The 19,368-nt window shown below is 37.3% G+C and overlaps 1 protein-coding gene across 1 annotated transcript in view; it reads right to left on the bottom strand.

The window, feature by feature from the left end:
• Positions 1-19,368, bottom strand: part of Adk (adenosine kinase) — a 449,321-nt gene that overhangs the window by 398,099 nt on the left and 31,854 nt on the right. Inside the window, exon 3 of the mRNA XM_033766515.1 lies at positions 5,507-5,560. Coding sequence (XP_033622406.1) covers positions 5,507-5,560 — 54 coding nt within the window. The remainder of the gene's footprint in view (positions 1-5,506; positions 5,561-19,368) is intronic.

Raw genomic sequence — 19,368 nt, forward strand, 5'->3', positions numbered from 1 at the left:
GATAAGGTCCTTAAGTCTAGGAGTTCAAGACCAGCCTATGAAATATAACAAGACTGCATTAAAAAAAAAATGAGGTTCCATCCCAGGTACCAGAAAAAAAAAATTTTTAAACAAAATCTTACTTGTGTTAATCATTTTATCTTCTGAATTTAGTTGTCATTTTAAAATAGTGACAATTCCATTTTATTTTAAAAGGTTTGATGATTATGAAATGAAATTATGCATATGAAAGTTTTGAGTTATAAAGAACCATATAAAGATATAGTTGTAAGATGTTACCAAAATGGCTTCTACTCTTTTTTCTGTGGTGATATTGGGTACTGAACCCTGGGTTTGATCCTCACTACTATACATAAATAAATGAATAATAAGAATTTAAAAGGTTTATTATGTAAGCAGCCATTTATAGCTTAGGATGAAATTTTCAGCAGAAGTGGAATTTAAAAACTAAAATGGAAGGGCTGGGGATTTAGCTCAGTGGTGCCGCCGCCTGCCTCACAGGCACAAGGACCCGAGTTCAATCCCCAGTACCAAAACAAAAACAAAAACAAAAAAAACCTAAGATGGAAAAATGAAAAACTAAGCTGAAAGACTGATGTACTCTAGAGAAAGGGGCTGCAGCAATGACAGAGAGACGAGGATTCTAAACAGGATAATTCAAAGGAATGAGAAGTCCAAAAGAAAAAGGTTTAGTATCATTTCACACATGTGGTTATAATTATAAAATGTACAATGTTAATTATAAGTATACATTTCACTAATGTCATAAGCATAAAGGCTTTTTTTAAAAAATCAAGTTGGTGAAAAGGCATTGTATTATACCCTTTCCTTGGAAGAATTCTGTTTTTGTTTTTTTGAAACAGAGTTTTGCTTTGTAGGTCAGGCTGTCCATCAGCTGACTATATTACCTCAAATCTGTAGCAATCCTCCTGTCTCAGCCTCTTGAGTGTTCAGATTACACCAAAAAGCCTCAGTATAATTTGTTTCAAACTACTTCACTAACAAATTAAAACTCTGATAGACTGAAAGTCTACAGAAGACACATTAACCTGTTCATTATGGAATCATGCACAAAGCAAAGTATTAATTCCACGGTTTTGTATCAATCATATCACAGCTTTAACTATTCTACCTTTCCTACCCCAAATCAATCCTTAAGGTCTTTAATAAGTAGAATAATGAAAAATAAAGTTAGCCATTTAGCTTACAGAAACAAGTGTCACTGCTGACCAATCTTTTCCTCTTTCCTGTCAGTCTTCCCCAGAGGAATAGCAAGCACATGTGTTGAGACATGTGTCCCTAAGTGTGCACACAGTCTGAACCACAAGATTTCAGGAACTGAGAATGTTTCCAGTGAAAACAGTTACTGCACATAACACAGTAAGAGTATCACTGCATTGGGAGTTCATATTGGTATGGACAGAATGAGGGTACATTGTCACTAAATGGGCAATGTGACAGCCCTGACACATTTTTCTGCAATAACATGTTGAGTAAGACTGTCTTGAACAGATGTGAAGCAATAATAATATTTCATAAGAATAAACCATACAATTATTAACTGGATAACTAAATTTTGTACCTATATGCCTCCCCACCTGCTTGCTGGGGACCGAACATATGCTAGGCAAGTTCTCTAGCACTGAGCTACATCCCTTGCTTTTTAAATTTTATTTTGAGACAAGTTCTAAGTTGTCTAGGGATAACCTTGAACTTGGGATCCTCCTGCCTCAGCTCTGGAGCTGTAGGAATTATAAACTAGCCTGGACAACCTCACCCAGCTCTCTCATATTTTTAAAAGGTTGGTCTTGGGTACAAAAAGTTTGGCTTTTTTTTTTAATTGACATATTTGTTGAAATTTGTGGGGTAAAGCATCATAATTCAATAATTTGATACATGTATGAGGTGTGTTTGAAAACCACAGTGAGTGTTTAAAGTATTGTTACAGTAAAAGACACACTGCAGGGTTTGATGGCACATGCCTGTAATCTCAGTACTTGGGAGGCTGAGGCAGAAGGACCGCTGTGAGTTTAGCCCATCATACTGGCCTCCTTCCTTCCTTCTTTCTGAGACAGGGTCTCACTATCTAGTTGAGACTGATCTGGAACTCACTATATAGCCCAGGCTGGTCTCAAACTCTCAGCGATCCTCCAGCCTCAACTTCCCAAGTGCTGGGATTACTGGTGTGCGCCACCACGCCCAGCTCAGTACTAGCCATTTTCTGAAGCAGTTCTTGAAGTCCACTTTCATGAATGTCTTTAGTTATGCTGCTGTGGCTGCCTTGCTGTCCTGAAATCGATTCAAAGCACTAACCTTTCATGGTCATTGTGACTTTGAGGTAGAGCCAGAAGGTGCAAGGTGCCGGATCAGGTTAATGAGGTGGATGAGGACACATAATATTTTACAAGCCCGCCTTTCCGTAGGTTGACACACAACAATGACATTCACCATATTTATCACACCTCATAAAGACATGAAAGATGGCTTTCAGAACTGCTTCCAGGGGCAAAAATGATGGGATAGTGTATTTCAAACAAGGGGGATTATTTTAAGGAAAATTAATAGCAAGTTGGTGTGGTGGTACACATCTGTGCTCCCAGCAGTCGGGAGGCTGAGGCAGGAGGACTGTTGTGAATTCAAGGCCAACCTAAACTACACAGTAACACATTGTCTCCAAATTAAAGTCAATGTGCCATTTACTGTAATTTTTTTTTTAATTTAAGCATTCGCCACGTATTTCAATCACATTGAGTATATGGTGTCTAATGACCAAATCAGGGTAATTATCATTTCCATCTTCTCAAACTTTTCCCTGTGAGATTTTGGCTATTTTAATTGCAAAGACACAGATCAGGTTATTTACGAACAGCTTTCATGAAGAGCTATTGTAAAGTAGTTTAATTAATATTTTGTTCTTACAATAGCATATTCACCTGGGAGTTTTCTATAGCACAGAGACCAAAAACTACAAGACAGAACCAGCAGCCAAAAGAATTAATATTACAGACTAATGTCAACTCAAGTGAGTGACAATACTATCCACTAAGAAAGATAATGTAATGTTATTCAGCAATGAAAAAGAAATTAATGAACCAATACACCCAGTAACACTGGTAAGTCTGAAATACCATTGACTGAAAGAGGTCTTACACAAAACAGAATATACCTATGATTCCATTTATTAGAAATTATAGAATAGACAAAACTTGGTCTAGGGATTTAGCTCAGTGGTTCTGGAACCTGCCTTGTAAGCACAACGACCCGAGTTCGATCCCCAGTACCAAAAAAACAAAAACAAAACAAGAATAGAATAGACAAAACTTTTTAAAAAACCCTCTAAAATATTAACTACCAATTGACAATGTGCGTGTTGAAATATTTATGGGAAAGCACACTGATGAAGCAACCACAATAAAATGTTAATGAGAAAAATTAGGTGGTTAGTACATGCATGAATATACTGGATGAATAAATTTTTCATAGTAATATTTTATTGTACCAGTTAAAAATTTAGATTTTTAAACTTTTAAAATGTTTTTCACAATAAAAAGCAAGAAAAAAAGTTAATCAGCAAAGTTCTATCCAGGGCAATGAATTATATCTTAAACAGCTAAATCACTTTTAAATAAATAAATAAATACAGTAAAATAGATTATTACATGGTAGCACATGCCTGAAATCCTAGCTACTTGGGAGGCTGAGGCAGGAGGATTGCAAATTTGAAACCAGCTTGGGCAATTTAATGAGAACTTGTCTCAAAATAAAAAGGGCTGGATAGAGCACTTGCCTAGCATGTGTAATTACAATACCCAGTGCCACCATCCCACCAAAAAAATTATATATTGCACTAGATTGAAATGGCATAGCCGGGGATTTAGCTCAGTGGTGCGGCCACCTGCCTTGCAAGTGCAAGGTCCCAAATTCGATCCCTGGTACCAATTAATTAATTAAAATAAAATAAAATGGCATATACATTAAATTACACATATTCTTTAAAAGCATATTTCTGCTGTTACAAAGTAGATTTCTGATACTTTTATATTGGTCATCTTCAAGGGCCAAAGGAACCCTTAGTTTGTAACAATTTCATTCTCAAACCAAATTTTTTAAGAAGTACCAAACCTATAAAAAATAAGGCAACAACCAAGCATTCAGTAACAATCACCTACCTTCACTGACTGTACTCAGCACTAAAGAAACTATAAAATTTCTTGAAAAGAAATTTCTTGACAGCATGTTTGAGAAGTCACTATGGAGATTACACTCAACAACAGAATAAATATTCAGATATTGGAAAAAGGCTAATATCACCCCTATTAATGGGAATACAGAAACTCTAAGAATTCCTAAAGCTCCCTATGTATCAGTCCTCCCATTCTACAATTAACATTGTGATTCCTTTATTACGAGAAAACAAAGAAAGTAATTTGGAAAAGATTTAGGATGGAGTTTTTAAAAAACAGTTTAAAGTACTTACAAATTACTAATGTCAAGAAAACATAGTCTTGAAATATTCTATAAAAAAGTTATTTTTCATATAGGTGAGTACAAATGAAAATTACATTAAACTAAGTCGAGAAGGACCTGAGTGAAAAAAAATGCCTTTAACATTAGAGACTATCAAACATTAAGGAAATTGCCAAGGGAAGTATGTAAAATGCACTGATCTATTTACAAATAGGATAAAACCTTACTTTTACCAGGACATGTGGTTCAATTTGAAGCCCCAGTTAGCCTTAAATTCTCCAAATTCATACTTCTACAGCATTATTTAACAATAAATGTTTATATAATATTTAATATTAACAGCATTTTTCTTATTATGTAAGTAGAGTATAAAATAGAACATACAAAAAAAATTTTTTAAACTTCCCTCTTTGGATAATCTTAAAATGCTCAAAAGGCTAAGATAAACTTTAAAATTCCTAAACCTATCATTTTTAACCAAAATCTTCTTAGCTCCTGACAGGTGATACTCTTTTACATATCTCCTCAGGAAAGAAAAATACCAAAGAAAATATCCCAGAATGCTTTTTTTCCAAAAATAAAACAGAATCTCTACGAAAGGTACATTAAAATATTTAAAACAAAATTTATTCACATTACAGGCCTTATATTTAAAGTATATATAAAGTGTTTTATTGCTTTTTAAAAAAAATTTATTTTGAAACAAGGTCTAAGTCACAGACCAGGTCTAAGAGCACTGGGTTGATCTCAAACTTGTAATCCTCATGCCTCAGCCTAACAGAGTGCTGAGATTGCAGGCATGTGCTACCACACCCAGTTCAATATGACATATTTTAATGTGCACACACACTATTATTCCCAGTCTTAACCTTAGGTAACACAAATAATCTAGTATAAATTATTTTAATCCTACCATGCTTGAGGCCATAGTGTTCATTGCACCTTTGTATTTTACATAATCTCAAAAATGAGACTGTCTATATAAACCCACTTCCTAAACAGAGAAGTGTATACAAACAACCAGGTTTAATAAACTTACAGTTCCTTGTGCTTGTCTTCAGCCAAGATTTGGTCATTTGGTTTCAGAGTATACCTATAACACAGACAGAAATATATCGGTCACACAAGCTCAGAAGTACATTTGTCTCTGTAGGCAACTGATCACAGTTTTGTTTTGTTTGCTGTGAGATAGTCTCCCTATGTAGTTCAGGCTGGCCTTGAACACGCAGTGACACTCCTGCCTCAGCCTCCCAAGTGCTGGGATTATAGGCCCACAACACTATGCCCGGCTCTGATCATATTAACACACAGTCAGCTATTCCCTACCAAACAAGCACTACTACACTATTACTGGTTTCTATTTCAACTGATAAAACACCAAGAAGGTCCAAGCAGATGGTTTTTTACTATTCTCTTAGTCACTTCCTCTGACACCACCATAGGAACTGAAGGGAGATCAATTTGACCAGCCTGGAAACACAAGGACACTTCACTGAATCATAAGCAACGTTACTCCCAGCTAGCATTCAAAATTCAACTATTACAAAGCTACATATTTAAAAGTTCACAGAACAGGCCCACAAACAACACAGAAATATGTCTGAAAAAAGAATTACTTTGACAGAGTAAATAATAGAGGTTTAAGCCCTCTTATTTCTAGAATTATAGATGAATTATCATTCATCAAATGCATAATAAGCAACTACTGTGGACAGCTGTGTGACACAGAAGGGAAAAAAAATTTTGGAGATTTCTGACTAAAATATCTACCTGACAGACCACAAGCGAGTGTTTAATCCCCTTGCCTCAGTTTCCCTATCTGTAAAATACAGGTTGTTGTATTAGATGGGGTTCTTTCACAGTACCATATTACTGAGTATAAAAAGACTGAAGGGTACACAGAAGTAAACAACAATACATTACTCCCAGGTCTTCAATTTCCATTTGTACCTTTTTTTTTTTTTAGTACCAGGGATCGAACTCAAGTCCTTGTGCTTGCTAGGCATACAGCAGAACCACTGAGCTAAACCCCCAGCCAAGAGACTTACTCTTTCTTTTTGGTACTGGAAATTGAACTCAGGATCCTTTTTTTTTTTTTTTTTTTTTTTTTTTTGGTGGTACCGGGTGTACCTTTCTTAAAACAAATCTTCAAGACAACGGATCATGAGTCCAAGCAGAAGGGTCATGTTGGTTTTTCTTCCCTGCTTCCCCTTTCACAAATGTGTTGACCTACTTTATAAAGAATGGCAATGTTGGCTTTAGAAGTAGAAGGTATATCTTGTTAATTTTGACGGAAATTTTTAGAGAATATTTTTTAAACTACATTTAATTTGTATTTATAATGATTGGGCAAATGGATGAGTCAGTATAATTTGCTTTGTATTAAAGGACCTGATAACAGTGGTGGTTGTGACATAAAAATCACAGAATATGTAACAGAATCTTTTTCTCATTTTTCTGATGAGATTATTTGAAATAATGTTCTCAGTAAGTGATTAAAAATGTAATGTATAAACCCAAATCAAAGCAATGTGTATCCTTTAGTTAACGTCTCTGTTGTGTAGCACTCAACATTAAAGAGGATGTATTTTTGGAGGGAAAAAAAAAGAATGGCATACCTCTCGTCCATTCCTACCACACTGCTGGGGTACAAAAACTTCTAGAGTGCCAAGCAAGGAGTGGTGCACATTTTGTCTGCAAAGCATTCTTCTGTTTGTTTTGTTTTAGACAGGTATGTTAGTTCAAGATGGCCATGAATTCTCAATCCTCCTGCTCAGCCTAGCCAGAGCTGGGATCATAGGTATACACCATCATACACAGTCTGAAAGACACTCTAATGGTACCATAAACTAATTCTAGAGTTCCCTGTTTGATACACTATTTCTGGAAAGAATGAAATTAGAAATGAGGAACTGTGATAATATGTTCTACTTCCCAATGTTTTGTAGAGTTGGAGAGAAGCTGATTACAATTTTCATCTAAGAAGTTTAGCATTCCTCTTTCATGTTCATCATCAAACAAATGTATTACTTTTCAGGAAGAGTCTTGTAAAGCGAAGCTAAGAAAGTTTCCAATAAAAGACAAGGAAGACAGTGTCAACTAGGCAATAAATTTAAAACAGGACTCCTTGCCTTTCCCTCCAACTACTGAACATTAACTATCAGAAGAAGGGGCTGAGGGTGTAGCTCAGTGGTAATTACCAGCATGAACAAGGCCCGGGATTCAATCCCCAGCACTGTAAAACAAACAGGTATGGAGGTGCACAACAGTAGGAAAGGCTACTCAAGAGGCTGACGTAGGAGAATCACTAGAGCCCAAGGATCCAGACCAGCCTGGACAACACAGTGAGACTCAAAAACATGGATAGCTGTCACCGAAATACATATTAACACATTTATTTGAACTCAAAAATGAAGTCAGACTTTTCTAGCATGAAAGTAAATCTGACTGGTTTGACAACGAAGAACAGTTTTTCCGAAAAGGTTATAGGGCAGATAATGGTCTTAAACTGATTAGTTCTAAATCAAAGTTTAAAAACTTGATTAAAAACAATTTATCTAAATAACCTTTTGAATTTTCACTCTTACAAGTACTTTCTGAAATGTTCCTCTAAACAAAAAGAGTAACAGACACATTTAATAGTTATTTAAGAAGCCTTAATGAAAGTCTTTTTGGTACATGTCCCAGAATTGTAGGTCTCTAGCGACTCTAATAACAAGCCAGGTGGTTTCTAATTCTTTGTCTCCAAAAAAACTGAAAAATCTTATCAAATAATTAGCTGATAATAATTTTATTTCAGATCATCGAGTTTAGATAACTGAATGAATGCTGAAAACTTTTTAAATATTTTTATTAATTAGTACATACTTGTAGTACATGATTATATTCATTGTGGAGAGTAGGTATATTTACATAACACATCTTAATTCTTTTTACCTTCTTTTTCCTCTCCAGTCTCTCCTCTCCCTTCATCTCTACGTCCCTTTTTTCATTTACAAAACATCTGTTGCTGTTTACAAAAGATCTGGCCTGTTTCCTATTGTCTATTTTTTCTTTTGCTCTTTAAATAATTTATACTTTGGGTTTCTCATATAGGAGAAACCATGCGGTGTTTAAGCTTGTGTGGTAATATATTTCACTTGACATTATGGCCTCAAGGTACCTTGTACCTTATACCTCTAAAAAAAAAGAGAGAGAAACAAAAATGACACTGAATACTGTCTTATTGCAGTATTACTTATCCACAACTATTTAACCAGAATGAAACTAACTGAATGTTTAAAAATAACTTCAGCTACTTCATTAAAAATGCATTTCCAATAATTTTACTTTTCTTCTATTTAATAAACATTGCAACAATTCATGTTACTTTACTACGTACTAACTATATAATGACTGGAAGGTATTTTAAAACTGAATTTACACAAATTTTTATTGCAGCAACATATGAAAAGATAAAAGACCTTAATATATAAAAATACACCACATAGCTGAGCTTAGTGGTACCCACCATTATCCTCATCTACTCAGGTGAACAAGGCAGAAAGATCACAAGTTCAAATCCAGCCTGAGTAACTGAGACCTTATCTCAAAATAAAAAATAAAAAGGACTGGCAATGTAGCTTAATTGTAGAACACCTCTGGATTTAATCACAAGTACAAAAAAAAAAATACTACATAAAATCTGATAGGAAAGTGTAATAAAATTTAAGACTGAAAGAAATACAAAAATTTTAATGTTAACAATTAGGTTGGGTGTTTATGTAAATGGATACTGCTATCAAATCACCATGGTATTTAGAGTCCACAAAAAAAGAATAATTTATCAGTTTTACTTAAAATTATAAAAAATCATATTGTTGGAAGTATTTATCAAAACCATGTCTATAAAATGTAAGAGTTTAAAAGTTCGAAACCACTGAAAGTGATGACATCTAAGTCTTAACAAAGTACTTGGTACACATACAAAGGCACCAACGTTACTTTCCTTCTTTCTCTGGCAGAGGGTGTTAGAAAATAACAAACATTTAAGGACTTTATTTCCTGCATTTAATTCATAATTCAGTAAGCAAATCAGAAAAAACTGTTCCTACTGTGATGGTATTGCAATAAATTTAAGTGGTCTATTAACACAAGAGAGGAAGTAAGTCTCCTCCCTTAAAAAATGTTTGGGGGAAGCTTTTTATCTGTTCTCCAACTTTCTCTTCCTTCTCCACCTCATCCTGCTATGCTCCTTCCACATAAATAGCCTTCCCTTTTAAAGACTCAGGATAAGAACTTAAAAGAAACAGGCGATAGGGCCGGAGAAAGGGTCCAAAATAGGCAAGAAGCAAACAAACAAGAAAAGCCTGATTCAGTTTACTCTCCTAATCTACACAGTGCACCTCCAGATCCTCAGCAATGAAAGTGCAACATCCATTTTGAATTCTCCTCCGGGCAAAACAGTTCTCTAATCTCAAACAAACTTTAAAAGTTTCTGATAGCATCCTTTCTGGGACCTCATTTCGTTTGTCCCTAACCAGGTAACTTCCTAACAATCTCAAAAACCTTTATTCTGCCTCATCTTCCTGTTTGTTTGGTTTTTTCCCCTGAATTTTATCTCCCTTGACTCTTATACTGCTTCCTAGGAAACAGTCCCATACACACACTACACCTAGAGTTTACAGAAGCAACAAGACTCATGAACACAGTGCCCAGGACTGCCCTCAATTCTGAAGGCAGCTACAAGTTTGGAGGGTTCCTAAAACCACCTTTGGGCTCAGTAATTCACTAGAAGAACTCAAAACTCACTGAAAGCTAGTCGTCTAAGGTTTTGGATTAAGTGAAAACTACAGGTCAAAATAAACCAAGGGAAGAAGCACACAGGGCATTGTGAGGGAGGGTTCCAAATCTGAAGCTTGCATCAACCTGCATTAACGCATGCTTAGCATTAGTGTGACAATGTGGCACAACAGTGACAGTGACCGGGGAAGTTCACCCAAACTTCAGCATCTGGAGATTATGCTTGCAGCTTTATGCTGGTGTGATCATTTGATTGAATGCCATGTAGCTGAACTGCCTCTCTAAGTGGATTAGAGATTCAAACCCCATCCAAGTCATATGATTGATCTTTCTGGGCCACACCCCATACTATCTGGTATCCTGCACTAAACAAAAACAGTACTTCCATCAGAGCCCGGCCAAATTCTTTACTACACAAATGCCTAGCACTGCTTAAATCCAAGAGCCTGGAGAGACCCACGGATTGAAACAGGAGGATTTTATTTCAGGTTTAAAGTATAGCTCAATGGACTCCTGTCCAAAGGAAGAGTGCTGAACAAAGAGAAGTTCCAGCTTTTATACATTTTGCCAAAGGGGATGGTTTTTCTAGCGACACAACAAGCAATTTTACCCCAACAGGACAAGGGCAGACAGTTTTGGAACTTTGGTTTGAAAAAAGACAGTGTCTTGTGAATCATAAGAGAATGCAGTGTCATAAACTTTGTTTACAGGACAGTTGTCAATTTTATCTGTACCAGATCAAGTGAGTTACAGCTACAGGGGAGAGATGGGTGAAGGAGGGGACCTGCCCAAAGCTGGGAAGGACTTGTTTTTTCTTTAAGTCCTGCTTCATCTGAATATATATATCCATCAATACAATTAGAGTGTTGTGTGTGTGTGTGTGTGTGTGTGTGTGTGTGTGTGTTTATAAACTTCTGTCTAGGTCTACATTTTTTACTGACATCTTCCTTATAAAATGCCAACTTTGCCAGGTGTGGTGGCACATACCTATAATCCCAGCACTTAGGAGGCTGAAGCAGGAGGATCACCAAGAGTTCAAGATCAGCCTAAACTACATAATGAAATCCTGTCTCAAAAAAAAGACCTACTTTATTCAATGTTAGATTAATAACTACTAGAAATGCAATTAAAATATCCTATAGCTATTAATTATCTATCTTACTGCCTAAAAGAATGTTCTAATTTTTAAAGCTGGAACACTGATTTTGCTTGCAAATAAGAAAAAAGACAATCTTGAAAAGTGATTTGTTCTGGCAGAAAACTTAAAACACATTTCCAAGACATAAACTATCATTGAACTATAAGACATCTACTTGTAAAGGAAAAAAAAAATTATAAAACATCTTGAAAAGTACACAAAGTATACAGTTATCATTGTAAAACTTATTTTATATGCTAAAACCACTACCTTAAATTCATTTTGAAGGTCAGGAAAGTATAAATTATAAATGGAAGATAAGCACACTATCCATAATCCTTACCAATGAAATGGAACTGTATATTTCTGCTACGCTTTAGATCTACCATGGCTCTCAAGTCTTCCATATTTAGAGGTGACACTTTTGGAAGGCATTCGGATCGTGGGGCTCTATACTTAAAAAACACAAACCTCTTGGGCCGGGGATTTAGCTCAGTGGTTCCGGGGACTGCCTCACAAGCACAAGGGCCCGAGTTCTATCCCAGATACCAAAAAAACAAAAAATAAACCTCTCCACCTTTAAGTTGTGGGTGTCGAATATGTTGTCCCAGATGATCGGAAAAGCGGCTAATAAAATTTCCCACTGAAACACACAGCTATGTTTAAATGCGGATATATAATTATATATGGTTCTCATTTTCATTTACAATGTCCTTTTTTCCAACTTGTGTTGACAAGACAGAAGATACAGAGTCTTCAAATCTGTCACATTTAACTTAGTATCTGAATATTCAAAAACTTCCTTTTGTATTCATGTTTTTCGCAGTGTTGGGGATTGAACCCAGGGCCTGTGCATGTTAAAAGTGTGCTCAGTTTCTGAGCTATGTCCCTAGATCCTAAATGCTTTTTTTTTTAAATTTTATTTTTTTTATTTTTTTGGTACCAGGGATTGAACTTGGGTCCTTGTGCTTGCGAAGCAGGCAGTGGAACCACTGAGCCAAAATCCCAGCCCTTAAGGACATATGAGGCCTCCTTGCCCTCACTTGCTTCATTTCTTTCTTCATTTTTTTTTTGGTACTGGGGATCAAACTTGGGTCCTTGCATTTGCAAGGCAGGCACTGGAACCACTGAGCTAAATCCCCAGCCCCCTAAATGCTTTAAATAAATAAACTTCAAAGGGACAAGTCACGCTAGTAGAAAGTTGCCACTCAATTTCCTACACTATCCTGCCAGAATTAGGCAAAGCACATCCTAGTTTTTAGGTGTGTTTTGCACCCTGATGACATGATTAGACAGATGTTCTGCTTTTGTAACCGTGTCTGAGATTGAAACACGAATAATGTTCCCTACATACCAAAGTCAGCAGAATGGCACAGCGGAAGCTGAATATCTACTCTAAGGGACCCAAGGAAAACACACACACCCGACACCCGAAAGCAAAGACAGAGAGGCAAGAGGCAGCCCGGGGAAAGAGGACCCTCTTTATTAATGCACCTCTGTTTCCTAGGAAGAGCACCTCTGAAAGTCAAAATACACTATTTTCCTGATCCTGAGGGAAACCCACTATATTTCTCTAAAGAGGATCAAACTACGTATGTCACAGGGTTGCTATTCAGGTCAAATAACATATACAAAAAAGTGTCCAACACATTTAATAAATATGCATCCTGCTCCTGTTTGTGGAAGATTTCCAACTCTCTAAAATGAGTAATTCAAGTTGCACAAAATTGGGGAGGGGGACAGAAAAGATGCTCCTAACATTTTTTTTAACCAGGAACACCAAAGCGAGTCTTTATGTAGTGGGCCTGTGCTGCAGCACAGTGGGTCAGTACACAGGCAGGGAACCTCCTAGTTACTAAAACCCCAAAAATGGCTGGGAGTGCTGCTTATGTAGCAGGTGCAGGTCCGTGTCAGTGAGAGGGAATGGTGAATGTACAAATAGAGGCCCAGGGCCAGGGATTTAGCTCAGTGGTTCCACTGACTGCCTCTCAAGCACAAGGACCCGAGTTTGATCCCGATACAAAAAAAAAAAATTAGAGTCCCAGATAAACTTTTATAAGAACATTTTATAAAAAACTGAAATTAACTTTTGAACTTAAGTGTACTCTTTCACTAAAGATGAGCATGGCAGGGAACATAAGGCCTTGAAAGGTCCTCGTGGAAACTAAGAGGTCCTAAAACAGCTGTCATACGGTCCCAGGCCCAACATCACAAAGATAACCATGCCAGGTTAAGGCTTGATACATAGAAGAATGACAATAAAATTGTCAAGATAAATATGTAGAGCTAAAATTGCTATCTAAAAATTAAGCACACCTATAATCCCAGCACTGAGGAAGTTGAGGGAGGAGGATCACCCAAATTCAACGACAGTTTACAATCTTCCTGCCTCAGCCTCCCAGAGTACTGGGATTATAGGCATATGCCACCAGTTAATTTCGAATTTTAAGAATTTAGAATGTTGAAAGAAAAAAAACAGAATAAACACACAGGCAACCTAAGTTTTTCCGAATCTTCCCCCAGCCCCCGTACCAGGGATTGAATTCGGGTCCTTGCCCTTGTGAGGCAGATACCAGAACCACTGAGCTAAATCCCCAGCCCTCCTAACCTTTTGTTTTGTTTTGTTTTTTTTGAGACAGGGTCTCACTATGTAGTTGAGACTGACCTGGAGCTCACTATGTAGCCCAGGCTGGTCTGGAACTCACAGCGATCCTCCTGCCTCAGCCTCCCAAGGGCTGGGATTACAGGCGTGCGCTACTATGCCCGGCCCTCCTAACCTTTTAATGTAAGTCATAAGTAGGCAATTAAAGAAAATATTCAAAATTTAATGTTATTTCCAATAAAACAGTAGAAAATTCTGGGAAAAAAAATCACTTCTTCAAAGACATCTATTTACATTTTTGTTTTGCTTTGTTTTTATTTTTGAGACAGGGGCTCCCTATGTAGTTAAAACTGACCTGGACCTCACTAGGTAGCCCAGGCTGGTCAGTGATCCTCCTGCCTCAGCCTCCCAGAGTGCCAGGATTACAGGTGTGTGCCACCACGCCCGGCTTCTATTTACATTCTTAAAATGGGATTTGTTTCATAAATGAAAACATGACAGAATACTTCATAAGCCACTTTATATTATAAAATTGGCAATAGTAACATACATACTTTTACAAGTATAAACACTTATGTATACCAGTTATAGTCAAACAGGTTTAACAGTTATGAGGAGGCAAACTGTATTCATAAATAAAGAGCTTAAAATTTTGTACAATGTATAAATTACGCTGACAGGAAACCTAAGTCTTTCCAGATCAATCAAAAGCCTCAAGGGGGAGAAGGGGGGTCATTTGGAAGAGAGCAGGGAAGGGAGGAAAACTTTCAATGGGTTACCACCATATGTGCATTTGCCCAGAGAGCTGAGATCTCAAGAAATTTTATCTTTCACAAAGGCAGATGTACTAAGTGAATCGTACTTCCTTTACTAAGGAAGTTCCAATGTTTTTACATAAATGCACAATGCTTACAAACATTGTGGTAAGGTACTTGGTTGGGGTCACATTTTGCAAAAACTGCAAGTAACAAATTACAGCTCTCTAAAAGTCTTTACACAATTTACATCTCCAATATTGGAAATAAGATGAAGATGAACTACATAGCACATTTATAAAAAATAATGCTGACAATTTAAAATAGTGCGAAATGAACTGCAACCTCCTTAGCCTCACATTCCTCTCTGAACCATAGACTCCATTCACATTCCCATATCGCTCAGAGTGAAGAATTTCAGGCAGTCAGGAAAACATGTAAGCAAGATCTTTTCATTCTGCACTCAGGAAGAGCAAAGCAAATGGAAGGTAAACAAAGTACCACCTCTACTCACAAAGCTAAATCAGAGGAAAATATTAACAAAGGAAAAATAACAAGAGGGCAGAGGAACATAGATGACCATCAGGTAAGGAAAGTGGTCTAGAAATGGACACATACCTCAGCAAACAGGTGAGGAGGAGAGATAATGGAGGAGATAACAGGTCAGGCAGGTGATAAGAAAATGGCCACTATTTGAAGCCCTAAAGGATGGTGAACCACAGGAAGCCTTTGACCTGCTCACAGATGCCACCAAGCTGAACCCGCACTTGTCCACTCTGTATACCAAGAGACCCAATGTCGTCATTAAATTACAGACTGCTCAGAGGTTCAGCTCAGTCTTAAAAGTGGCAAAGGAAGGCACAAAGACTTCTGGGCTACTGGGAAGAGGCAGCCCAGGACCTTGCTCTTGCCTGTAAAATGGATGATAATGAAGATGCTAGAGTGGTGATGGAGAACCTTTTAGACTTTCAACGATACAAACAGCCTGCTGCAGCATGCGTGCCACAGATTTGTGGCCACTCTAGCAATGCTTTAAAAACCATTCAACTGGCCGAGTGTGGTGGCACACGCCTATAACCCCAGTACTCGGGAGGCTGAGGCAGGAGGATCAATGTGAGTTCAAGACCAGCCTGGGTTACACAGTGAGTTCCAGGTCAGTCTCAACTACATAGTGAGAAACTGTCTCAACAAAACAAACAAACAAAACCATTCAACTACTGCACCTGCCTGGCAAGTGTCCTGAGTTTGATTCCCTACTGGAGAAATAAAACAAACAAACAAAACCATTCAACTACTGCACCTGCCTGGCAAGTGTCCTGAGTTTGATTCCCTGTACTGGAAAAAAAAAAAAAAGCATTCAACCAAAGGCCCAGAAAATTGGGAGAAAGTATGAGATATTGAAGGGTTAAGGTTTGAAGAGATGATGAGAGAGCACAGAGGGAAGAAGCCAGAGGACAATCAGGAGCTCAGTCTGGCTCTTTTCCAAGTGGCTTTCCTGGGGGAATGCCTGGAATGGGCTGGGTCATGACTGATGGGAAGGAAATCCTGATTCTAATAGAAACTCTTCGTAATCCAGTGGTTCCTGCAGCCATGCAGGATACAAAGTTATGGCAGCCTTCCAAGATGTGGCCAGAACTCAGTTAAAAAGTTAAAATATCAGCAAAACTCAAGGGTTATGAATCTTTTAATAAACTCAGCCAAATTTGGAAGTCAAGCATTATGCCCTTCCAACAAAAACTTTGCTAAAGGAAATACAACCTTTGTCACACAATGTAATGTTGCAATAACACAAACCAATGTACCTCCAAATGTCCAATCAAGAGAGCCAGGGTACTTCGAATCCCTACCTTCTGTCTCAAGTGTAGAGGTTTGCCATTAAGGCATGCATTCAGGTAATGTTTTTCTACTAGAAATTATAAACTTTAAAGGCTTTTTAGAACTTATGAATATTTAAAACAAATTTAAAGGGTGGATCAATTCTTACATTTTTCATTAATCATTTTAAGTTTTTCCTTCGAATTACTGGGCAAGAAAGATACTTAAACATGGAAGATTTATTGTTCTAATTTGAGTGAAATAAAAGTTTATTAGTGAGAAGCAAACACAGCTCACTTAAAATTGATGAAGTATGAGTTAGATATATTGTTCCCAAAGTAACTTGTTTTCTCAAATGCTTTATTAAAAAAGATTTATTTCAATAAAACTACTGCAACTATTAGTACAGCAATTCACAAGGACTTGGGTAGGGACTGGAAGTACCTGGAAAGGCAATGGTGACCTCACCATGTTTTATATTAATAGCAGGTTATATTTACATGTTAGACAGAGGTAACGGTATGGTCTTCTTTACAATGCTGCTGTATAATTGGACAGCTCAGCTATAATTTTGTTGTTGCTGCTGCTGCTGCTGTTTGTGGTACTGGGGATCAAATCCAGTATCACACTGGTGGTCTATCACTGAGCTACACCCTTATCCTTTTTTATTCTGAGAAAGCGTCTCACTAAGTTGCCCAAACTAGCCTCAAACTTGTGATCCTCCTATCAGAGCCTCCCAGGTAGCAAGGATTACCAGCATGCACCACCACGCCCAGCTTAGCTCTATTCTTGTCTAACATATTAAACAAATGTTTCTTATTATTTCTACAAAGGGAAAACAGTAAAATATTGGAGGGAAGACTATAAAGAAAATTTTTAAAAGTGTATTACATGCTGCCCGTCTTGCAAGCACAAGGACCTGAGTTTGATCCCCACTACCAAAAAATATAAATATTTTTTAAGTGTATTATACACAATTGCAGAATTACTCCCTAAGAGCTGGCTGACTTTCATAATCATTATACATATATTAAGGTTTTACTTCGAGATGAATAGCTGTTTCAATATATAGCAACATGAACGCTCCCTATTAAATGGTCCCCACTTTCTGTGCCATGTCTTCTGTATGCTTAAGTACACAGAAATCTACTGTGCGTGCACTGGTATACAGGACCACAAATGTGCAGGAAACATGATGATCAAACAGCAACACTATTCCATGTCTTCTTGGACTACATTGTCCATAATTATTTTTGAACCCGTCAATAACTTTACTGGCTTCAGGTAAATGCAATTTTAATTCATTAGAACCTCCTGGAATTGCATCAGCTGGACAGAATGCTAATACAGGCAAATAATATTATTTTTAAACTAAAGTTTCCATTGTTGCTATATCATGTACCCAATCCACTAGTTGAAATTTTCTACCAAATGCATTGTGCTAAGTGGAAAATACAAATTGATTGATTAATTGATTGATTGGAACTGGCAATCAAACTCAGGGCCTTGCACTTGCCAGGCAGGAACTGTATGGCTGAGCTACATCCCCAAATGTTACTGATAATAGCTTGAAATTCACTTTTAGAAAGCTTATCACACCTACATCATTATGGTTTGGTGGTTTAATTAAAATCCATGTTCTTCTGCAAAGTCCACCAAATCTTCAAATAAGTGTTTAAATGTTTTGCTTTTTCCAGTCATTAGTATTCAAGCAAGCAGATAAAGTTCTAAAAAATACAGCTCCAATAGGGCATAAATTGTACACATGTGGTAAGAAACAGTAGAGATAGTTTCAAAAGTGCCATCCATTAAACAAAATGAAACATGCAATGGTTTTTCTGTTAGATTTCACGGTAAATAAGAAGCCTATCATCTTCAACAGTCAAGTCCCTAACCAAGCACAGTTCACTATCCAGTGTGTTTTATAACACTGGAGGAAGTTGATGCAAAGTATCCTTGCTCAGAAGGTTGCTGAGCATGTCAAATTCTTTTTTATTCTCTGAAGAAGAATGGTATTATTTTATCTTGTTTTGAAGTCTGGTCTTGAACTCAAGAACTCAACCTCAGTTGCCCAAGTACCAGGACTGCACGTGTGCACCACCACAAAGAAGGATGGCTTCTGAAGGCAAACGGCACTGTGTGTGAAGGAGCAGAGGCAGGATATGGCCGAATAACTTGGCACAGGAGATTTCCTGTATCCCTTTGGTCTGCACTTTCACTTGTGTAATCTTCAAAACATTTGGTACACTTGCATTGAAGAGTGTGTAAGTATATGCTGTCTGTTTGAAAGCATGGTTATTGCTAGGTCATTGCAATTAAATGATTTTATATTTTGCAACACCAAAAATAATTAGCTTTTAAGTAGTCTCATACACATCACAGCCTTCTTGCAAGTAAACAATTTCACAGATCTCTTCCATTGTGTTGTGAGGAATACAGTAAGAAGAAATGATATCTGGCTCCCCTTATATCAAATTTGTGTTAATCAGGGCTCTCCAGAGAGATTGACCCAACAGGATATGTGTATAGATATGTAGAGGGGACTTACTAGAGGACTTGAATGATGAAATTATGTTGGCTGAGAAGTCCTTTGACAGGCCATAATGGGATGCCCACAGCACAGCTCAGTCTAAGTCCAAAGTCCTCAGAAGCAAGGAAGCCAATGGTGTAATTCTCAGCCCAAGGCCAAAAGCTTACCAACCCATGGAGGTCACTGTTTTAAGACCTGCAGTCCAAAGGCCTATAACCCTGGAAATCTAATGACCAAAGCAGCAGGACAAAACTGGTCTCAGGTTTCAGATCTCAGAGAC

This window comes from Fukomys damarensis, unplaced genomic scaffold (genome assembly GCF_012274545.1).
Source record: "Fukomys damarensis isolate Sample0158 unplaced genomic scaffold, DMR_v1.0_HiC HiC_scaffold_20, whole genome shotgun sequence".
NCBI classification, from domain to species: domain Eukaryota; kingdom Metazoa; phylum Chordata; class Mammalia; order Rodentia; family Bathyergidae; genus Fukomys; species Fukomys damarensis.